Here is a 24,253-nt window from a genome sequence, read left to right as displayed (position 1 = left end):
AATGCCATAGACTCCACCCTCCGAAGCAGCCATTTTCTCCTGGGGAACTGATCTTGGTCATCTGGAGATCAACGGTAATAGCGAGAGATCTCCAGGTGCCCCCTGGAGGCTGGCAACCGCACTCCCTTTTCAGAAGCCTTGACCGACACACTGCCAGCACCATGGGATGCAAAACCAAAATAAACAATTCGATAACAATTGTGGAGCAGCGTAACGATCAGGGTGAGCGTGGCTGCTGAAAATGTCACTTGCCTGCTGGTTCTGGCCACCCCGCCCCCCTTTCAGAAGCCTTGACCGACACACTGCCAGCACCATGGGATGCAAAACCAAAACAAACAATTCGATAACAATTGTGGAGCAGCGTAACGATCAGGGTGAGTGTGGCTGCTGAAAATGTCACTTGCCTGCTGGTAATACTGCTGGCTCGGGACCTGTGGCATCTGCATCTGTCCGGCCGCGTGCCCACCTCTGCCCTTGTCTGCAGGCTGCCTCTCATAAGGGGCCTTGGGAGCCTCCTGGCTCGCGGGAAGTTCTCCTTGAGCTCTACAAATTCTGTCCCGCAACAACACGATGTTGGGCTGCGAACCAGAAAACCAGAAATGACCACATGGGCCTGGCTGTATCAGATCAAGTACACATTCATGAGCCTGGACCTGCTGGCATTGTGTCGCTCACAGGGCACATCCCTTAAACATGTGCTTTGGGCACCTCCAGTCATTCAATTCTTCTGGGAGGAAGTTATTACTTCTTTCAGTTTTGTATTAGAATGTTTGCTGATTTTTGAGGATGGCTCACGTACTTTTAAACTTTCGGCCCATCTCTCGGAGGCTGACTGATGGTCAACGAAAACGGGCACTCTGTGCCCTCACTATAGCTAAAAGACTTGCATTACAACAGGGGTCCCGTGGCACCTAGGGTTGCCAGGTGAGGCCGACGAGCGGGCAGGGAAGGCTCTGGGAGAGGGAACTCTGAAGTGCGTGCCGGGGGAGCTGCCGTTGCATTTAAAGGGACTGCATTCCTTTCAAATGATTTCCCTCCACTGGAAATAATGGAGTATGGGGGCACCTTCTATTAGGGCTCATAGAATTGGACCCCCTGGTACTTCTTCACCCAACAACAGTGGGAGGGCTTCTACTGTCCTGGCCCCACTGGTGGACCTCCTGATGGCACCTGGTATTTCTGGCCACTGTGTGATACAGAGTGTTGGGACTGGATGGGCCTTTGGCCTGATCCAACATTGGCTCCTCTTATGTTCTTATGTTCTATGTTCTCCCTCAAAAGGTTGTTATGAAGATAAAACAGAGGAGAGGAAGACAACGTAATCTGCCTTGGATCCCCATTGGAGAGACAGGTGGGCATAAACGAAATAAGTAAGATGAATAATAATAATAATCCTGTCAAGCCAAGGTGCTCCACAGTTCCAGCTGAGTCCTGGCTCCCACGATAAGTCTTTTCCTAAATGCACTGACACCTTTTTGGCACTGAGTATCATGTATTGTTTCCTCTCTAGGATTCCTTTTACGTCCATCCAAAAAAACCCCAAACCCCACAAACTGTCGGTACGTACTGGAGTGACAGCACGCGGCGAGCTAGAAGTCTGTCTTTCAACGGGCAGCTTTGTTGAGTACTTACATTGCAAGATACGTTTTTCCCACTCACTTCAACCTTGCTTCTCAAGTATAAGGAGAAAAGAGCGAAAGTCTGGAAGCACCCGTTGTTATGAAGATAAAACAGAGGAGAGGAAGACAACGTAATCTGCCTTGGATCCCCATTGGAGAGACAGGTGGGCATAAACGAAATAAGTAAGATGAATAATAATAATAATCCTGTCAAGCCAAGGTGCTCCACAGTTCCAGCTGAGTCCTGGCTCCCACGATAAGTCTTTTCCTAAATGCACTGACACCTTTTTGGCACTGAGTATCATGTATTGTTTCCTCTCTAGGATTCCTTTTACGTCCATCCAAAAAAACCCCAAACCCCACAAACTGTCGGTACGTACTGGAGTGACAGCACGCGGCGAGCTAGAAGTCTGTCTTTCAACGGGCAGCTTTGTTGAGTACTTACATTGCAAGAGATGTTTTTCCCATTCAGTTCAACCCTGCTTCTCAAGTATAAGGAGGAAAGAGCGAAAGTCTGGAAGCACCTTAAAGACTAACAATATTTGTGACAGGGGATGAGCCATTGTGTGTCACTGCTCACTTCTTCATATATCAAGTATCTGAAGAAGTGAGCAATGACTCAAAAAAGCTCATCCTCTGCCACAAATTTTGTTAGTCTTTCAGGTGCTACTGGGCTCTAGCTCTTTTCTGCCGGTTTGGTGTAGTGGTTAAGTGCGCAGACTCTAATCTGGGAGAACTGGGTTTGATTCCCCACTCCTCCACTTGCAGCTGCTGGATGACCTTGGGCAAGCCATAGTTCTGTCAGAGCTGTTCACTCAAGGACAGTTCTCTCAGGGCTCTCTCAGCCCCACCTGCCTCAAGTCTGTTGTGGGGAGGGGAAGGGAAAGGATTTTGTAAGCCGCTCTGAGACTCCAAGTGAAGGGTGGGGTATAAATCCCCCTCCTCGGCGGCGGCTGCTGCTACAGACAGACTAACATGGCTACCCATCTTGATCTACCTCAAGTACAAGGTGAACAAAGAAATAATTTTAAAAAAGAGTTAACCTCTCCCTTACCTGATTGGTGTTAGCAGGGAGGAAAGCCAATGCAGCCGCAATGCTGCCCTGGGACGCCAACAGGTTGGCATACTGGCTCATCTTCTCAGCCAGAAGGGCCCCAACGGCATCCGCATCCATCGCCTGCGTCAGCTGCACCGCCTTACGCAAGATTACCACTTTTTCAATGAGGTCCTGGAGGGTTTTAAGATGAGAAGCCCACAGTAAGAGGGAGGCCGGCACTGGATTGGAGCTTGTGCGGGACAGTGGGTACAGCATCAGACTAGGACCTACGGCCACTGGGTTCAAATCCCTCGCTCAACCAGGGTAGCCCGCCGGGCGACCTTGGGCCCATTGCAGCCTCTCAACCTCACCTACCCTCACACGGTGGTGGTTGTGAAAATTAGGCGGGGGGGGGGGGAATGTGAAAAGCCACTCTGAGTCCCTGATCAGGAAGAAAAACGGGATATAGTAAAATAAAATCAATCAATAAGCTGTAGTACGGCATGTGGCCCCATCCTGTAGGGAGAGGTTCCACTCTGAGTCCCTGATCAGGAAGAAAAATGGGATATATTAAAATAAAATTAATAAGCTGTAGTACAGCATATGGCCCCATCCTGTAGGGAGAAGTCATGCAGCACGTGTTGTGCAAGGGCACAGACAGCGCTTTAGTGAGCACGGTGCAAGCCCATGACGCCCAGGGGTTTGTTTCCGCAAGCACAATAAGGAGAATGTCAAGGTGTAACTCTGCAGCTGAACAGCTTTTCATTCAAAATAAACAAGAAAGGCGTTGGGTGCACGATGGCAAAACACTACAGCAAAACGGCCTCTTCTGAGGTGCTTGAGAGAATGTCAGTGGTAAAAAAAACCACGTGTCTTCATCAGTGTTTCTTTTTTGCAGCTGCTACCAGAACATCTTATGAGGGTAGGAGTGGGCTGCTGAACATGCTGAACTGTTCACTGTTTTAGTCACTGGAACCCACAGTTTGCTTTCTAAAGGAAAGGTGACATACTGGAAAGGGCTTCCCAAAGCGTACAACATTTTTTAACTTTCGGCTTTTAACTGCAAATGCCAGGCGGCTCACAGGGAACATACCAGAAATGGGGCCTATATAACCTTTCTTTATCAATCAGGATGCTAACCTGGAGAGAGAGTGGGTTGTTTCCACCCTGAGCTTTAGTCCAACAGGCGACGAGTTTCTCGACATTCCCAGCACAGACGTAACACAGGCAAGCCTGGGTCTGCAGAAGGCTGTCCCCTTCGTTTTCAAGTCTAGTACCCAATAAATCTAAGAATCAGAAAGAAGAGACACGGAAATATACGCATATGCGAACCAATGCAACAAACATCAAAAATTGTTAAAGGCACAGCAGAGATTCCTTCGGAAATAATGTCCCAGCCCCTCAAAGAGTCTGGGACTTTTCAGTTTAGAAAAGAGACGACTAAGGGGGGGGGGGGGACATGATAAGAGGTTTATAAAATTATGCACGGGGTGGAGAGAGTTGAGAAAGTGAAATTTTTCTCCCTCTCCCAAAGTACTAGAACTCGGGGGCAGCCAATAAAGCTGACAGGCAGTAGGCTCAGGACAGACAAAAGGCAATACTGCTTTACACAGAGAGTGATTAAGATGTGGAATTCGCTGCCAGAGGGTCTAATGATGGCCACTGGAATAAACGGCTTTGAAAGGGGATTCATGAAAGATAAGTATCAACGGCTACTAGCCATGGTGGCTGAAGGGAACTTCCACATTAAGAGGCAGGAGTCCTCTGAATCCCAGAGACATGAGGCAACATCAGGGGAAGGCCTCAGCCTCTATGTCCTGTTGTTGGCCCTCCAGAGGAACTGGTTGACCACTGTGTGAGACGGGATGCTGGACTAGATGGACCACTGGTCTGATCCAGCAGGGCCAGTTTGGTGTAGTGGTTAAGTGCGTGGACTCTAATCTGGGAGAACCGGGTTTGATTCCCCACTCTTCCACCTGGCTGGATGACCTTGGGCAAGCCTGATAAGAGCTGTTCTTGAAAAAAGAGCAGTTTCTGTCAAGATGAGGGGAGGGGAGGGGAGGGGAGGGGAAGGGAAAGGAGTTTGTAAGCCGCTCTGAGACACCTTTGGGTAGTGAAGGGCAGGGTATAAACCCAATCTCTTCTCTCTTCTTCTTATGTTCTAATAATGGGTTGGAAGATCAAGAATGTACAAGAGGGTCACTTGCTCCCTCTATTTTCCCTTTCTCTTCTTTTGTGCTTCAGTGGCTACACAGTAAATATTCCCCCCAGCCTTATTTTAGGAAGACTATTTCTAAGCCTTCAGAATTTCACTGGTCCATAACAGGAAGGAGAACCAGTGAAGGAGTATCAGTTCCGGTTTCCTTCAACCACAGCTTGTTTTCACATCGGAACTGGCCAAACTACAGCGCGTGGTCATCCCCAAACCACTGACACCAGTTTTCAAGCCATGGTTTTGCCCAATTTGGACAGGATGGCGAATAAAGACAGGAGCAACCCAGAAAAGCAGAAACAGCACATGAAAGGGGAGATGGGAGTACATGTGCTCATGGCACATTCATGATCTTCCAAACTGGAGGGTTACCTGAACTGAGACGGAAAGGCAGTGGAGTGTATCTGTTCCAGGAGCATTTTTTGCCCCTATCAGCAGGTACAAAGAGTCACCGATTCTAAAACTGCAGTGGCTCAAGACTCAGGAGTCCCACATTGAGTGGAGGGGAACAGCGTCTCAAAGAAGAGTCCCTAAAGGCTAATGCAGATTTGAGCCAAAACTCTGTTTGCTCTGACGGCCTGCATCTTGCTGGGACTCCTTCCGATTATGGACCCATGGAATGCTGTAAGCTCAGAAACATTCTTCTTAAAGAGGGACCTGTTTACCCTCCGGCCACTCAAGCTCAAGAGAGGAAGAACATCCAAATGCAGGCAGAAAAAACTGGAAACACCACCTTCCCTCTCAGAAAACTACTGTCATTCTAGTGTCAGAATAGGAACTAGGAGAACCTGATTCGAATCCCTACTCTGCCATGGAAGCTTGCTGGGTGACCTTGGGCTAGTTACACATACTTAGCCTAACCTACCTCACAGGGTCGTTGTGAGGATAAACAGAGAGGAGAATGACGTCAGCTGCTCTGGTCCCCCCAATGGGGAGAAAGGTGGAGTATAAATTAGGTAAATGAATACTACCTTCTTAAGACGCTACTGATAAGAACAGAACTGGGTTCTGAGGCAGATTGATATCTGCACTGGGGGAGAAATTTTCCCTGGAGACACAACATCTGGCTTCTGGGTGGTGGCAGGGGAGAGTGTATCTCCTGCATGACCCCAACAGATGCTGGGCCGCCCCTGTAGGGGTGATGAAGGGTGAAGACCCCTAGGCCTTTTGTGCTTCTCCTTGTATCACTATTTTTTTTGGTATGGCTTTTATAGAATTTGGAAGCTAACTTGAAGTCCATATGTGGTGGGAAAGTATGGTAACAATATTATAAACACACACACATTTAACAAGTGCTACGGAGTAGGCAGCTAATGAAGTGCACTGTAAGACACCGGATATAAACTGCAAGAACTGGATCCTAATTAAATGAAGGGAAAGGTGCTCTGGTCGAACAATAGACCGCCTGTCCGTGCCTGCTTTTCCTTACCGCAGAGAGCTGCAAATTCATCCGGCCTAGCGTAAGTCAACACTGCAGCCAGAGCTTCTTTCCAATTCTGCAGGTCACACGACTGCACTATTTCCTTCCAGTTCTTGGTCACAACAGCAGTGATGAGCTGGAAAAAGAAGAGAAAAAGGAGACCCCCCCTTGCCTTCAGAAGTTGAGTAAGACTTGGCTTGCCTGCTTCCTTCTGTCTCGCACAGGGAGGAAATCCTCCCTATACTGCCATCTCAGGAATCAGACAGCTGCCAAGGATGGCACAATTCAAAAAACTGTTGTTTGACACAAGTTATAATAATCACAAATTGTGGTTAGCGGATCTCACGACAAACCCGAGTTTGGGATCCCAGTTCAGCGCAAGCCACCAAAACCCAGTTTGTTCAGCTGTGTCTGTATCCAGATGCCGCAACTAACCAGGCTTTGATCAAACCCTGGTTTATAAACCGCAACTATTGATACATCTGAATGCAGCGCCACTGTCTCTGGTATAACTATGTAAGAAGGCTGGGGACTACACTGTAATATTTTCTCCTTCGAAAAATTCAAGTGTATACATGTCAAGATTTCACAACATAGACATTTCAAAGCCAAGAGATGCAAACTAAACATCGTTCCAGAGGGACAGCCGTGTTAGTCTGCTGCAGCAAAACTAAACAGAAGTCCAACGGAACCCTGAAGGACCAGTAACTTTACCCCACCCCAACATACGCTTTCATGAAGTGAATTCTGACTTTCAAAAGCTTATGCCACAATGAGTTTTGTTATCTTTAGGTTACCACTGGTCTTCTCTTCAAAGCAATGGGTTTAATACAAAGCTGAAGACTGAGTTCCTAAACCAGGGGGAGTCAAGAAAAAGTGAAGAGGAGGAGAACAGGTAAAAAGGGGAGAGACTCCAAAGCTTCAGTACATTAACCTTGCTTACAGGTACTTCTACAGACGTACGAGCCGTAGACTCTCTGCCACCAGGAACTATTCTCCAGGAACTGCCAAGTGTATCAAGACTGGAACAATCCAGACACACCTTTTGCCTTAATCATTCGGATTTCCAGGATCCTGGTAATCTAATTCAGGAACCTGATTGCATGAAGCTGGGCCTGCTTGAATTACTTATCGACACCTCCCACAGGAAGAATGATTCACTTTTGACTTATAGCTCCCGTGGCCTTTGTAGGGACAAACAACAAAGCCTTCAATCTTGAGGAGGCGGTGAACAGCTGTCAAATACTGAGATTGATAACATGTTGGGGAAACAAACATGTGGGACCGAGAGGGAAGGCTGCTCGGGAAGAGAAGCCAACTCCATCGGGGTACAGCTGATCTAGAGCTGTATAAGAGTTTGTTTTTTAACTAAACTGTAGAATAGAAGAGAACTGCCCATTTCCCTATGGGGCATGTCAGCCCGTACATAGGCCCGTAGCTACAGTGGAGCATTTCGAGGCTCTGCCCCCCCCAAATGTGTGGCATGCCTGATAACAGCTGCTGCTCCTCTCCCTCTCCCTCCCTCCTTGTGACATTAAAAGGGCCCTCCAGCTGATCGGCTGGAGAGCCCTTTAAATCTTGCAGGAAGTGGGGGAGGGGGGCAGCCACACACCTTCCCAGAAATCCAAGCGGCGATTTTGCTGCTTGAAGTTCAGGCATGGGCAGCCCCCTCTTGGGGGGGGGGGACATTTAAAGGAGTTCAGGGAAGGTGTGTGCCCGCCCTTCTCCCCCACAACATTTCCCCATGCCCTACCAACCCAACATTTCTGGCTATGTGGCTGCTCGTAACATACCTCTCCACTGCCTTCCCTTCCTCCCCTTTTCTTCACATATGTGGCTGAGACCAGCACATTATGGCTTTAGACTGGGTACCAAAAATATCCAGTCTCAACAAGACAAGTCTTTGCCAATCCCCAAGTTGGCCTTCGAAGAATCTGCACTTTGCAAGTGTGTGTCTCACGCAGACTGTATTGCTGCCAGATGTCCTTAGGTTGGTTTCCGTCCTGCCAGTTATCTTTCTATTGATATCTGTCCAGACACTTATAGCAGAAGTCTCGGGTGGAGATATGCATGGGTCATGTTATTGCCCGAGATCCACAGGGGTTGTTCTATTCTAGTGGCCCTGTGTCTGTCATGGGAATTTGGGTTATTTGCCCTTTATGTTCTCTGATGCACTGCTAATTGCTGACGGGGCTCGTTGTATTCTTAGGGTTTTTTCCTTGCATCTCTGTGGCGACAGAAAGAAACTCTTATACAGCTCTAGCTCAATACAGAAAGACAGGAAGGAAAAGTTGAAGTGCGAGAGAACCAAATGCCTATACAGGAGAATTTTTGGGGAGGTCAACTAGAACAGCTATTATTCGAACGTAAAATGAGACCGGATTCTTACCCTAAAACACAAGCAAGCTGTAGATCACAAGTTCGCTCTCATAGCTGATCCACACATACACACACCCTCCTGCTTACACAGACATGAACTGTGGTTATGGCAGGCAAGGAGGGCACATGTTTGCAAGGGGTGTGGGACGGGAACCTGTGATCCTGCAGCCCGCTCTTGAGTGCTTATCAGCCAATAAGAAATCGGCCCTGTTAGACATGCAGTAGCCCCTTCTTACTCAAATCCACCATATATCCCCTCCACCTGCAAAGCTATCCTATGTTAACTTACCTTTGTACATATGGAAACCTGTCTACCATACCCTGAGATTACCCAATTCTTCTGGAGGCCTGCCTGCCAGGACTTTTGCTTGAAACGACGGTATTCAGACACAAGTTATTTCCATACCTCCCATTTAAAAGCCTACATACCCTGGTAATCTTGCCTCGCGTCTTTGCAAAGTACTTCTTCTGGGTCCTCGACAGCAGCTCCTGGCCGCCAGCTATAGCTAGGATAATGGCGTCAGCCATGCGATTGTCATGGAGGCAGAGGTCAACAGCACTCTCAAAGTTACCCGTCAGCAGTGCCTGAGTAATAAGGCCATCGATATCTGTAGTAAGGAGGATTACAAGATTACTCTCAGCTACCACTATGCTTTTGCAAAAATAAGTTCAAGTCTAGTTAAGTCTCACAAGCAGGATGGTTTTGTCAAAAAAAGGCAGTTCCTTTACCTCCAGTAACAGAAATGTTAAAGGTTTCCTTTGTAGGCAACAGGGCATCAGTCTCTTCTTTCGCATTCTGAGGGGGAGAAGGAATGCCATTTAGTGAGATCTAAAGAACCTCTCTGAGATCAGTCCAAATCAAAATAATACGGATTTTCACAGGGGGAATATGATACTTTTTCCTGCTCGTGTTTTTCTTTAGAAACTGCTTGGTTATGAACACGACCACTGCCTGGCACAGATTTCAAAAAGTCACATCAGCACGATTTCGTCTACCATCCCCCCCCCCTCACCCACCCATTCAAGTACAAATCCTTGAGCACTGTGCCTATCCATTCTGCTCAGCTAAAATGCCAACATATCAAAACCTGCTGTTCACAGATTTGGATAGCTGCCCATGTGACAAAAGGAGCAAGGCAGAGAAACATTTTTTTAAAAAATCCAGCTGACGCGAGAATGAAGTCTCCTGTAGCAAAAGACTTCACAATGAAAATGTGTGAGTGATCATGTAAGCAGAAAACTCCAAAGTCAAAGGAAAAAAACTGAAAGTCTTGTTTTCTGAAACACAACCAGGTAGGCCAGGTAAGAGCCCTGCTGGCAAATTCAGTGCACGCAAAATCTGCAAACTTAAGACCTTCTGAATTTCAGGACATTCTTCGACTTGTCAGCATCAGACAATCGGCAACACAGCCCATATACAGAGGAAGCCCAGGTAACTGGATGTGGCTTATATATCTAAAAGCCAGCCACTCTCTCCCCTTTTTGGAAACTGAACAACTTGAGGGCTTCATAGTTTTTTCCTAGCTGGGAGGAGGAAGAAAGACTCCTTATCCAACCACGTTGGGGACCCCTGGTATACATATTTAGGCATGTTAGAAAGTGACAGAGTAATCAGGAATAAGTTAATAAGCATCCACTCATCTAGCATAGTCAGAACAGAAGAGAAGGAGTACCTCTCCCAAGAGCTGATCCTTGTCAACCAGACCCTCTTCACCATCACTCTGTGCAGGCTGGTCAGATTCCTCAAGAGTCTTTCACAGAGAAGAGAACAGGATGTTTCAAAGATGCTCAGCAAAGTGAAAGATGCCAAGGCAGATAACCCAGCCCAGCCCAACCCGACACCAACAACCTCCCCCAAAAGATCCCTGGTTAGTAACACTGCAGTTCTAGGAAGAACAAAAGAAGATCTTCCTTCTTTTATACAGTCGGTGACTAATGGCTGTCGAAACGTACAGTTGTGGAAAGACATCTGCAGCCCACACAAAGGAGCGGGAGGGCAAGCCTCTGCAGAGGTGACAATCGGATGAAGAAATGCTGCCTGACTTACTAAAACTGCACAAGAACAACAAGCAAAGACAACAGAATCTTCGGGGTGACAGTTCAGCGGCCAAGCGCCTTGCCTTGTGCTCAGACTCAGGATTGTTTGGTAGAAACCACATCACAGTGAGCAGCTGGCAGCTTGAAATGAAAGCCCCTTGCCATACTGTGACAGAGAAGCTTGGCGTTCTTGGAACAAGCTGGACATGGGATCTATTACTCTTGCAGAGCGTAAAAGAGATGATGTGTGAGCTAAAGGAGAAAAGGGGGGGGGACTGAAAAAATGGGGGAGAGGGAGAGAGAATGAAGAGACGTTGGGAGGGGACGGGAAAAGGGAACAAAAGAATTCAAGGGGGTGGGGTGAAGGCAGAAAACATCAGGAAGCCATGAGCCGAACAATGTCCATACACAAGGATTCCTGCTTAGCCCAGTTAATACTAGGTTTACTTACTGCAGAGGAATAACAACAAAAATGGGTTTATCTAAGACACTTCTCTGACTTGGATAGTCCAGGCCAGCCTGATTTTGCCAGATCTCAGAAGCTAAGCAGGGTCAGCCCTAGACAGTGTTTGAATGGGAGACCACCAAGGAAGTCCAGGGTCACTACATGGAGGCAGGCAATGGCTAACCACCTCTGAATGAACATAAGAACATAAGAGAAGCCAATGTTGGATCAGGCCAATGGCCCATCCAGTCCAACACTCTGTCACACAGTGGCCAGAAATACCAGGTGCCATCAGGAGGTCCAGCAGTGGGGCCAGGACACCAGAAGCCCTCCCACTGTTGCGCCCCCCCCCAGCACCAAGAATACAGTGCATCACTTGCCCCAGAGTTCCTATCTATACCTTGTGGCTAATAGCCACTGATAGACCTCCTGCCTTAAAAAACGCACAAGGTTAAAAAAAAGGCACTGCAAGTGTCCAAAATATGATTGGGACACCTAAGGCTGAAAGAATATTGGCTTGCCTAAAAGTAATGAAATTGCAGCCCAGGGGAGATTTGAACCAGCGACTTCCTGGCTCATAGCTCATGCTCTTAGCCACCCCATTTCAAAGGTGCAGCCATTCTTCCTGGCCAGCTGCAGATGATAAAAAGTCTATTGCCACCATGACAGCTTGCCTGAAGAGAGAGTCGCCATACTGCTTTCCAGTGTGCTATACCGCCCCCATTGCATGTAGACAGAAAGTGGTATTGTAGGCAAGCAAGTTCTGCGAGGAAAGTGGGGCTTCTGCAACAGTGGGACAATTCTACTATCTATAGTTGCCTGGCTATTTTTCTCTCTCTGTGGTGTAGGTTTGGCTGTGCTGCTCTGGTTCCTGTCAAAACCACATGCTACCAAAAGAAAAAAATCCTTAGCTGTCTTTTTTTTATTTAAGAAAAATATTGCCAACTTGCTTTAAGGTATATATAAAATTCAGAACATTCAAGAAAGGAGCACTAGCTCTGTGCAGGCAAAGACTGGTAATTCCAGAGGAACCTGGAAAGGTTAGAGAGAGAGATTACACTGTTAGGACACCCACATCAAATGCAGCTGAGACGACAAGGAGTTTGCAAAAAGCACCGACATAGAAATGACAAAGCATAAAGTCACGTCAAGATGAATCCCTCTCCTGTGAACTGAGTAATGGGACACATCAAAACACAAATTATTTTTTTACACAGCTACAAAGTTTTTTTCCCCCATTTCCCTTTTCTTGCTATGAACCATTAGCACATGAAGTGGAATTTCCAGAATGTAAGCAAAGCCGATGCTGATGATTTGCACATTTTGGTGCAAGGACTGGTCTGCAAGGGGAACACAGCTCTGGTGGTGGAAAGAAGCTCACTTCCAGTGCTTATCAAACCCCTGTGACAATACAGTCGCATTTGCTTTCTTACCTCCTCCTCCTCTCTGTGATGAAGGCTTTCCTTATTGAGAGCTGATGTAATCTGAGGAGGGAGAAATTAGGTACCATTAATCTTGGAGATAAATCATTATTAATTAATAGGTACCATTGAGCTGCAGTGGCTCAAGTGGTTAAGACGCTGAACTGCAGGCTGTGGAAGGTCAGTAGTTCAGCAGTTCAAGACCTGGGTTGCCGCATGACGGAGTGAGCTCCCGTTTCTGGCTCCAGCTCCTGCCAACCTAGCAGTTCGAAAGCAAGAAATTGCAAGTAGATAAATAGGGACCACTTCGGTGGGAAGGTAACTGCGTTCTGTGCGCCTTGGAGTTTAGTCATGCCGGCCACATGACCACGGAAACGTCTTCGGACAGCGCTGGCTCTTCGGCTTTGAAACGGAGATGAGCACCGCAACCCTAGAGTTGGACTCAACTGGCTTTCGAGAAAGGGAACCTTTACCTTTAATCTTGGAGAACAGAGCAAAGAACTCCAACAGTCTCCGTTTGCCGAATGGTACCGGAAATACAGCTCAAATCCTTTTTTACACGCTGCTTGAAATAGCCCCACAATGATATCCCTGTTGCTTAGTGAAAGGTTTACTCATTTGTATGTTAATCTCATATGGAAACCGCTGTTTCCTAAAGTCGGGCGTGCGTCTGTCCGAAGCCTATTTATTTTATTTTCTCCATGTGGAGCAGAACAGTTATTAGAGAATATACAACAGAGACCTACAAGGAAAAAAAAATACTTAAAGTGTGAGGGATATAAAACTCAGATGGAGAGGAACATGTTCCATCGACCAGTGAATAACCACAGCCGGCACACAAGCACCTGGGATTAAGCTGATGCACGTTTAAGCTGAAACACCTCTGCAAACCAAACACATACTTTAGCAGTCCCTTGACAAATGCTGCCTTTGTATTATTAGGAATAATGAATTCCTTGGAACGCTGAACATTAAAAAAGATTATGGAACTGTGTCTGGTCTGTGCTCTGCTGTCACCGCTAGCAAATGCTCAACCAGCTTCTTTTTAAAGGTCACTGGTGATGCACGATGCTAACAAATCTTATCACTAGGGAGGGGAAAAAAAGAAAATCCTGATGATGCCCAGTTGTCAGAGAACTACATGTACAGGAGGAAAAAGCAGTATGTGTCTGCAAAGCTCCAGAGGCGTACAAAGTGTCTGGCAGGAAGAACCAGAGGTTTCACTCTGTGGCCATCATGACAGCTCATTTGCAGAGTGAGCAGCCGGCCTGCTTTCTGGTGCACTACAGCGCCACCACTGCATGTAGACAGGGAGTGGTATTGCAGCTAATAACTTTGTAGAGAGATAAAGCAACTCCAGAGAGCAATCACCTGCTGACTCTAGCTTGGCTTCTCTGTCTGAAGAACCTTGCTTAATTAAGCACAGACTATTCTCAGACTGCCTCTCCCCGTTTACTTGTTTCCCAGTTTGATTTTTACCTGGGTTTCCATCCCCCTAGCCCTGACTCTGTTGTGGCAGAAAGAGAAGGAAATGGCAGAAGGACAACGAGGGGGCTGTAGGGCAGGTGTGCACCTGGGAAAAAAGGGTGGGACTACTGCGTACTGTGCCACACGGCTGCGTTTCCAGGGTAGGTTGCAACTCGCCGCTGGCAAATTATGATTGCTGCTAGACACCTTTCTAAGGAGTTGACTGCTCTTTGGGGGGGGGGGGACTTTGTTTCGAAAAGGAAATAAATAACAAACACAGTTACCAAAGCAAACCTCTGTGGGTTATCAAAGGAGTACATAATGTCCACAATACAACTTATGCTGTAAACTTTCAATTGGGGGCACAGAGTTGCCACCTGTCCACACATCCCAACATCGGAGTACATAATATTGTGACGGATGTTCCTGAACACTTTGAGAAGTCTCTTGAGATGCCAACAGCTTCTGTGCACATTTACCTTCCTCCCCAAGTCCTCTCTCTTGTACCCCAAGAGTTCTAGGTACTTGCCACGCGAATCCTCTTCAAAATGCACCTTGGTAAGAAAAAAACAAAACCACAAGAATGGGGATATTTTAAAAACAGATTTGATTTTCATTTTGTTCTATCTCCTTATCCCATTTATCTTGGGGAAAATTTTTTTTTGCTGCAATTGAAAATAGGCTATTTTAGCAAGATATAAAATGCATAAAGGGAATCTATAATCACAGTGTTCCTCAAACCAGAGGTGGAGGTAGTGCAGCACACATTGTCCCCACTGGAACTGCAAGCCTCGTTGCCTAAGGCTACAGATGAGATTGGGAATTCAGGCACTAGTAACTGAGTGAGTGTAAAAACCAGAGAGGAGTACGCCCAGCATTCAAGGAGCGTATAACCTGGGACCAGATCTAACAAGCTTATAGTGCTGCCAAGACGTCTTGTTCTTCCCGGTTAGCTCATGAAAATTTCGATCTGTTTTCATAAGGTCACGCTTTACAGGAACACTTCTGGAAAAGCCTTTTGCAATGACCCAATCTCCACAAAAGCCCAGGATGATCGGCACGCGTGGAACGATGGGTACGCTTGGCCTGCTTCACAAAACTGCACTCCATTCAGGCAACCACCACCCAGTGATGATTTCACAATGAAAATTACTCGCTTCCTGTGCCTAACCTTTTGCCTGCAAAAAGGGCCTTTTAAAACGTTCTAGCTGAGCAGAATCAACTTGCTCAGCCGAGATACCCTTTAAATGACCCACCGGCAGTAGCGGGGTCTCATCAGAGGAGTCCTTAACACGGAACTGGTATCTCTCCTTCCTTGTAGGATGCCCATTCAGAGGATCAAGATCTGCACAATTGGTCCCTGATCCTGACCACATGGTTGGGTCATTTAAATTTTGTCCTGGCTGTATAGGAGCTGCTCACAGAGGAGTGGTGCCCAAAAGGCTAGGGTGACATTTAAAGGGTCCCTCTCATTCACCATCACTCTTTCTCCCTTTCACACACAAACAAAGCAATCTGAACAATGAGTTTTACGACAACTGGGACCTTTAACATTCCACCTCCGTCCCTAATTACCTTCAAGAAAGACCACACGTTCCTCTCAAAGTCGTTCTTGGCAGCATCGATTTTCTTCTGACAATAGGTAACAAACGCCTCTGCCCGCACGGCCTCCTGCAGCTGGTCGGAACGGCTCAAGAACTCCTTCTCGGTGACGACCTGGCTGACGTAGACGTGATAGCGCTGCGGCTGCTGCTCGGCTCCTTGCTGCTGAGGCTTTGTGTTCTCAAATGTAACTAGCTTCCCTCCAAACTGAAACAAAAAGCACGCCAGAGATAGGATTTACACACCGCTCGGATTAGGAGAGGGGCCGTGCCTTGGTGGAAGAACCTCTGCTTTGCATGCTGAAGGTCCCTGGTTCAGTCTCTGGCATCTCCAGGTCAAAAGGACCAGGCAGTAGGTGATGTGAAAGACCTTGCCCTGAGACCCTAGAGAGCTGCTGCCAGTCTGAGTAGACAAGACTGAACTGGATAGATCAGTGGTCTGATTCAGTATAAGGCAGTTTCACGTGTGTTCACTTGCTATTAAATGCTAATGTCTTAAAAGGGTGTTCCAAAAAGACAGCATGTTTGTAAGATGCATGATTAGCCCTCAATCTGGACCTGAAGGTGGGTTGCAAACCACAGCTATAGGTAACGATGGCCAACATTTGCACTGGCAGAGTCAATTATGCTATTTTGTTGCTGATGCTGCAAAGAATGGGGCGATCTGCAAAGAACGGACGACTCTTTAGAGTTCAGGAAACCTTACGCCTACGTCACACTGCAATTGATGTAGCCTGTTTTCCAAACAAAATACCCCTCAAATCACTACAATCAGACCATGAAACAACTAAAATTCATTACAACATTCTTAGGCTTAGTTTAACATGTGTAATCTCCAGTATTTGAACACAAGAAGATGCCTTATACAGAATCAGACCATTTATCCATCAAGAGGAGGAGGAGGAAGAGGAGGAGATGGGATTTATACCCTACCCTTCACTACCCGAAAGAGTCTCAGAGCAGCTTACAATCCCTTTCCCTTCCCCTCCCCACAACAGACACCCTGTGAGGTAGGCGGGGCTGAGAGAGAACAGCTCTAAAAGAACTTGTAGACTGACCCAAGGTCACACCAGGAGCTGCATGTGGAGGAGTGGGGAATCAAGCCCGGTTCTCCCAGATGAGAGTCTGCGCTCCTAACCACTACACCAAACTGGCTCTCAAGGTCATTACTGTCTAGTCAGACTGGCAGCAGTGGTTCTCCAGGGTCTTGGGCAGAGGTCTTTCATATCACCTACTGCCAAATCGTTTTAACTGGAGATGCTGGAGATTCAACCCGGGACCTTCTGCATGCCAAGTAGATGCTCTCCTACTGAGTGACAGTCCCTCCCCAAATAAAGATGCCATTTACCTGTGTTTTTATCCCAGACACTTGACAGGTGTGAGGTTATGGGCTTTCTATACCCAAGAAAATAGGGAAAGTTATCTTTTGCTCTGAACAAGCAGAGTAGAACACAATTTTGCTAAACTGATCAGACAGATAGAGGTGCTCTTTAAGACACTCAGAGGTCTAATGTCAAGGACGTTACTGGGACAGGTCACAATAACTGCTATGGACTGTGCATATGATTTCGTGCCTAGAAAGTAGACAAGTGACACGCTGTAGCACTAAAGTGCCAGGAACTACTGAAAGTGAGAAAACAATCTATTCATGGAACGAGATGCTCAGTTCTTGAAGTACAAAGTCTAAAGCTAATACCTAGTACTTCAGAACAAAGACTGGCAGCCATGATCCACTGCTCGGCAGGGACTGAGTGACCCACAGCTGAAACAAAGCTCTAATGTGTTTACATGGAGGTCTAGGTGCAATTCTGAACTGGGAGGCAACCAGCACTGCAGGCAAGGGGCAGTGAGTGAACAAGAACTCAGAAGCAAAACTTTTCCTTTCCCGCAGATGCCCCAAACCTCTATTCTGTCGCCTCCCAGTTCAGAATTGCAAATGTATGCAAATGCACAAACAAAAACAGAATTCAGAGACTGTTTTCCCCAAGTGCTCACGTGCATCTCATTAGCCCTAATAACGGTGTGTATCCAGTGACACGTCAGTCGACGTCATCCCCACGTAAGCAGTGATCAGTTCACGCAGGAGAGTTACTGCACAAGCAGCGGCATGAAACGTGGCCCCTAATCTTGCGCAGGGGTGAGCGCTTCCTGTACCCTGGCTTTGAAGATGCATTCTTTGACAACGTTAGCAAATTATCAGTTCGAACTACTGCATAAACATACATTTATACTGATGTTCTCTCACTAGCACAGTGCCTTGAGCATGCGGAAACTGGTTGCTGGATGCAATCATGCGTGCCTCCTGCAACGGTTTGCCTCTACTATAAAAACACAAATATCTTCACTAACGTAACGGCCTTTATGTTAGAGGAAGTGGATGGCAGGATACCTATCTTGTAAGACAGGTTATTGTGACATTGACACAGGTGGCTCTTGCCTAAGAGATTTTGCTTCAGTTCCACACAAGCTGCTTACAGAGCATACAGGGAAGCCACAGAAGGAACGGGGAAGCTGAACTCTGGGGTATCTTGTGACGTGGGAATGACCAGAGAGAATCATGCCCCGGGGCAAGGGGCAGCAAGATCAGCTTTGCACTGTCAGACCAACAGCCCTGTTCAGCATCAGACTCTCTAACCGGTGTAGCATAGTGGTTAGAGTATCGGACTAGGACCCAGGAAGACAAAGGTTCAAATCCCCACTCTGCTATGCCGAGCATGGGCCAGTCACACAGATTCAGCCTAACCTACCTCACAGGATTGTTGTGAGGCTACAATGGAAGAGAGGAGAATGACCCTAGGTGCTTTGTGTATCCATAGGGGAGAAAGGTGGAGTATCAATTAGGTAATGAGAGCCAGTTTGGTGTAGTGGTTAAGTGCACGGACTCTAATCTGGGAGAACCGGCTTTGATTCCCCTCCACTCACAGCTGCTGGATGACCTTGGGCTTTCTCAGAGCTGTTCTCTCAAGGACAGTTCTGGAAAGAGTTCTCTCAGCCACGCCTACCTCACAGGGTGTCTGTTGTGGGGAGGGGAAGGGAAAGGAGTTTGTAAGCCACTCTGAGACTCCGAGTGAAGGGCGGGGTATAAATCCAATCTCTTCTTCTTTTTCTTCTAAATTAACATATTTTTTTAAACAGTTTTATTTTCATTTTTCATAAAATACATATCTATCACACATATATCTTCATAATTATCCTGGAGTCTACTACTATCCGCTTGAATTAATCCATTCATATAAACGCTTCCACCTTTCCGCAAACACTTTTTCTCTGCCAATTCTAACAATCTACACACTAAATCATCTTGCTTAGGGATATATTCCTGTTTCCAAAATCTGGCTAGCAGAATTCTTGCAGTTGTAAGTATATAAATTATGATGTGTTTATCCTTCCATCTATAACCCTCTGGTAACATATTTAACAATACAATTTCCGGGGACAACTCAATTTTAACCTTTGTTATTTTTAAGATTATTTTCTGTATCATCTTTTCATCACAGGAAGAAGGTAGGAAGCGTGGTGCAAAGAACGCTCGTAAAGGATGCAAAGGTACGATGGCATCCTGTGATCAGATTGATCAGAGCGGAGGGGAAATGCTTGGTAGAACGAAGCTTGCGTTCTACCATTGAGAAAAGAGCAAGACTGCAAGGGAAGGAGATCCTAGTTCAACCCATCCTTATCTTTGTGAGGAACTTAGCAGGCAGCAAGTACTCTAACGATGACGAATGTATGCTCAACCCTGGATCGGTTACATGATGCGCATGAGCTTGTGGTTGGCTTCTTCTTCCCCTCTCCAGACTATGTTGTTTTAATGGAGAGACACTGTCTGAACTGAGTGCCACACTCACGGCATTTCCACAAAAGACACAGCAAACCTCCCCAAATACGGACTGAGTGGAGGCTATTTATGGCTTGTGGTAGCTGATTCCATATAAAGGAGAAGAAGAGTTGGATTTATACCCTGCTCTTCACTCAGAAGGAGCTGCGGTGGTTCCATGAGCTTGTGATTGGCTTCTTCTTCCCCTCTCCAGACTATGTTGTTTTAATGGAGAGACACTGTCTGGACTGAGTGCCACACTCACTCACTGCAGTTCCACAAAAGACACAGCAAACCTCCCCAGGCTATTTATGGCTTGTGGTAGCTGACTCCATATAAAGGAGAAGAAGAGTTGGATTTATACCCTGCTCTTCACTCAGAAGGAGCTGCGGTGGCTCAAGTGATGCTGGCTCTTCGGCTTTGAAACGGAGATGAGCACCGCAACCCTAGAGTCGGATTCGACTGGCTTTCGAGCAAGGGAACCTTTACCTTTACCTTCACTCAGAGTCTCAGAGCATCTTACAATCCCCTTCCCTTCCTCTCCCCACAACAGACACCCCGTGAGGTAGGTGGGGCTGAGAGAGCTCTCTCGAGAACTGTGCTTGAGGGAACAGCTCTGAAAGAACTGGTAACTGACCCAAGGTCACAACAGCAGCTGCATGCGGAGGAGTGGGAAACCAAACCCAGTTCTCCAGATTAGAGTCCACGCTCTTATCCGCTACACCAAACCAAAGCATGACTGAATCCATGGCTGGGGTGGGGAAGGAAGCCCACCAAAAGCACCCTGTGTGCACAATTTGATTTCTATTGGGTGGCCTTAGACGAGCTATTCTGAATTCTCCACTTGTAAAAGGGGAATCACATTCCCCATCTATAAGTTTGCTGTATAACAAGCTAGAGAAGATTATAAATTATACTGACAACACAGAAACCAAGCTGTCAACTGAATCCCAAGAAAAGAGACCGAGAAAGCTCCTTCGCTGTATCCCAAGAAAAGTAGACGACTGGCTCAAAGGTAAACGTATGAATCATAAGACCAGGAGGCAGCCAATGGCAAAGACACACTCAAGGTTCAAAGCAGCGGAAACCTACTAGAGGTGCTGGTACGTTTGCTGTATAACAAGCTAGAGAAGATTATAAATTATACTGACAACACAGAAACCAAGCTGTCAACTGAATCCCAAGAAAAGAGACTGAGAAAGCTCCTTCGCTGTATCCCAAGAAAAGTAGACGACTGGCTCAAAGGTAAACGTATGACTCATGAGACCAGGAGGCAGCCCATGGCAAAGACACACTCAAGGTTCAAGGCAGCGGAAACCTACTAGAGGTGCTGGAATGATGCTGCCTGCCGATGGAAACCCATATGCATCCTCAAAATGAGCGGTCAGTGGACCAGGACAACATGGAAAGCAATGCATTGCTTTCTTGTGCTGCAGCTAATGTGGAATGCTGCAGCTAGATTGCTGGTTGGGTCCAGCTCTCAGGAACATGAGACCCTGCTACTACAATAATGATCAGCTCACGAGCCCAATTCAAGGTGCTGGTTTTAACTTTTAGAATCCTGCATTGCTTTGGACTGGGGTATTTGAAGGACTGTCTTCTCCCATATGTTCCTGCCCAGAAATGAAGATCACAGGGAAAGGCCCTCCTGACTGTCCCACCAATCCAAGAAGCTTGTTTGGTGGGTACACGAGACAGGGCCTTTTCAGTGGCAGCTCCACGATGAAGAAGAAGATGATGAAGAAGAAGAAGATGATGAAGAAGAAGAAGATGAAGATGACGATGAAGAAGACTAAGACGATGAAGAAGACGATGACGAAGACGAAGAAGACGAAGAAGACGAAGACGAAGAAGACGACGAAGACGACGATGACGAAGACGACGAAGAAGACAACGAAGAAGACGCCGACGAAGAAGACGACGAAGACGACGAAGAAGACGAAGGGTCTGAAACACGGGGTGGTGGTGGAGGAGGAAGAGGAGGAGGAGGGATTTATATCCCGCCCTTCACTACCGAAAGGTGTCTCAGAGCGGCTTACAAACTCCTTTCCCTTCCCCTCCCCACAACAGACACCCTGTGAGGTAGGTGGGGCTGAGAGAACTCTTGACAGAAACTGCTCTTTTTCAAGAACAACTGTGCCAGAGTTATGACTTGCCCAAGGTCATCTAGCAGGTGCAAGTGGAGGAGTGGGGAATCAAACCGGGTTCTCCCAGATTAGAGTCCGCGCACTTAACCACTACACCAAACTGGCTCTTTTATGGAACAACTTCCTCAGGGAGGTGCACCTGGCCCCCTTGCTTTTGAACTTTAGGAGGCAGTTGAAGACAGTTTTTATTTTGGACTGCATTTGCTTTATGAGCGGTCCTAAATTATTATTTTAAATTCTGCTTCTTTTTATGGATTTTATTTTATCTATATGGTAAGCCACCCTCAGTTCTGTATGGAAGAAAGGCAGTTACTAAATGTTGTAAATAAATACTATGCACATACATGTGCCAAGACACAGAAAGCTATAATACGTCATGCAGTGAGAATTGAAAACCCGAATAATATCACTGGATACAGACATTCCTGTTTTTATTCCTGCTCCCAAATACTGAAAAGGTTGCACCCACTGGTCGGCGAATCCACTTGGGTGGTTTCTTCAGAGGCAGGACCATGCTCTGGGAAGTCGTCTGCTGCGGAAGCTGCAGAGGAGGAAGAGGCTGCCCTGTTCCAAACGGGTCGAGGTTCCCAAAGGATGAGGACAGCTTCAAGAAAAGAAAGGTTACTTTTGCTGATGGCCATGACCTCACCAAAAGCTCATGTCGTGACCATCTCAGAGTGCAGTTTACACAGTTGGTTACACCAAGATAACTACTCCTGAACTCATTTTGTCTCTGATTAATGCAGACGTTCAGCTGCACTGAGATAAACAGCTGCTGGTGCCTGTTAACATCAAGAGCCTCATTTTTTAAAAAAAATGAAAATGAAAATTTGGCAGGCACGGTTTACAGCTCCGTACAGAAATCTAGAGTCTTGTAAAGTACCCAGACTAGTCAGTAAAGAAGAGGTACTGGATCAAGGATTGTTATCTCAAGGTAACCTTTGAATCCTATGTGAACAATCTCCAAGGGGTACAAATTGAATATATAAATAAATATAAATAATAGGTTTTGGCAGTTGTAGCTATTCTAAAGCAGGTGGCGTTTACAGCTCCATATGGAAATCTATTGTCTTGTAAAGTATCCAGATTAGTCAGCAAAGAAGAGACATTGGAGCAAGGATTGTTATCTCAAGGTAACCTCTAAATCCTATGTGAACAAGCTCCAAGGGACCATAATACTTTTGGCAGTTGCAGATATTCCAAGGCAACTCATCATGATTAACAAAAAATGTCCATACTGGTTAAGATATCAGTCTGCAAAAAACTAAAATTAATGGGTAAAAATACCCAGATTTTGTTTGAACAAAGATGATCTTTACAAACTACTGAAACAATGTCAAGCCAGAGGGGGTCACTAAGCCCACAGTTCTTAGTCGTACCTAATGGTTTATTCATACTATTTGGAGATTATGAAAATATTTAGAGTCATATGGCATTGCAATGATTGATTAAATGTTTCTCCACTATGGCCCTGCATTGACTGTTTTTATGAACAATGTTTATCCTCAACCTTGGCATTTTATTATGTAGAATGGTTCTTTTCTTCACAAGCGTGGTGGCCTTGTTTGTTTACAGATGTGTGCGTTAAGTGCTGTCAACTCTCTTCTGACATATGGTGACCCTATAAATCAATGTCCTCCAAAATGTCACATCATTAACAGCCTTGCTCAGGTCTCACAAACTGAGGGTTGTGGATTCCCTGACGGAGTCAATCCATCTCATCTTGGATCCTCCTCTTTTCCTGCTGCCTTCGGCTTTTCCTAGCATGATTGTCCTTTCCAGTGACGCTTGTCTTCTTATATGGTGACCAAAGTACGATAGCCTCTGTTTAGCCATTTTAGCTTCTAGGGACAGTTCAGGCTTGTTTACAGATTATTCTAATAAAAATAAATTAACTCCCCACCCCCCCCCCAAAAAAACACCCCTCTGCATTCCTCCCATTTTACATTTTGTTTTCAGTACCTTATCGGCCTGTTTCTGCCTCAAGCTGTCTGTGCTTCCGCCCATGATGGAGTAGATACTGATCCGCCCGTCAAATGAAGCTGCAGAGAGGAGAGCGGGGTTTCTGGGACACCACTGGACGTCAAAGCACCACCGGGTGCTGGTGGGAAGCTCGTACAACACCTGTGCCCAAAACCAAAGATACAACAAACAGCAGCTGTTAAACAGCACAGGTATGAGTTAAGAACCCTGAAGTCAGACAGACATAACTTAAAAACGCACAGATCTCCCTACATCTCAGTTCCTTCTTGTTTGATCAACACAGATTTAATCTCCAGCAAATGTAAACGTCACGCTTTCTTTTGTTTGGTTTATTCTTCCGCACCCTTGTGTTTGGCTTCTGAACCAATTCCAATGAAAATACCAGTGGAGTATTGGCTGCGCTGGGGTGGGAAGGCCGGCTGAGGCACTTGGAAATCATGCCCAGGCAAGATCACTGCTGGTGAGAAGGAAAGACTGCTATCCCCTACTCACAGAGCTTTGGACACACTTTCACCTGATCCACAGATCCCAATGCACTGAAATGGGCAATATGCACACATGTGCATTCTTCCAGGGTTCTTAGGTCTCAGATGCTACTCTTCAGGGAAAGGTGATCTCATAAGGAACAAGGCGGACATTCTTCATACTAGTGCCCGCTCTGCAGAACAGCTT

At 46.5% G+C, this 24,253-nt stretch overlaps 1 protein-coding gene across 1 annotated transcript in view; it reads right to left on the bottom strand.

The window, feature by feature from the left end:
* The window catches only part of SEC31A (SEC31 homolog A, COPII coat complex component), an 85,662-nt gene that overhangs the window by 32,579 nt on the left and 28,830 nt on the right, over positions 1-24,253 (bottom strand). Inside the window, exons 8-19 of the mRNA XM_015417916.1 lie at positions 23,561-23,756; positions 22,050-22,202; positions 15,612-15,845; positions 14,516-14,590; positions 12,582-12,632; positions 10,340-10,417; positions 9,396-9,462; positions 9,096-9,274; positions 6,297-6,423; positions 3,796-3,941; positions 2,674-2,847; positions 405-578 (exon numbers count right to left, since the gene is read on the bottom strand). Of these exons, the coding sequence (XP_015273402.1) occupies positions 405-578; positions 2,674-2,847; positions 3,796-3,941; positions 6,297-6,423; positions 9,096-9,274; positions 9,396-9,462; positions 10,340-10,417; positions 12,582-12,632; positions 14,516-14,590; positions 15,612-15,845; positions 22,050-22,202; positions 23,561-23,756 (1,654 nt within the window). The remainder of the gene's footprint in view (positions 1-404; positions 579-2,673; positions 2,848-3,795; positions 3,942-6,296; positions 6,424-9,095; positions 9,275-9,395; positions 9,463-10,339; positions 10,418-12,581; positions 12,633-14,515; positions 14,591-15,611; positions 15,846-22,049; positions 22,203-23,560; positions 23,757-24,253) is intronic.

The sequence above is a fragment of the Gekko japonicus genome, unplaced genomic scaffold, assembly GCF_001447785.1.
Source record: "Gekko japonicus isolate JY-2015 unplaced genomic scaffold, Gekko_japonicus_V1.1 scaffold752, whole genome shotgun sequence".
Classification (NCBI taxonomy): domain Eukaryota; kingdom Metazoa; phylum Chordata; class Lepidosauria; order Squamata; family Gekkonidae; genus Gekko; species Gekko japonicus.
The sequence above is the reverse complement of the archived record's forward strand: the minus strand, read 5'-3'. Positions and strand labels throughout refer to the sequence as shown.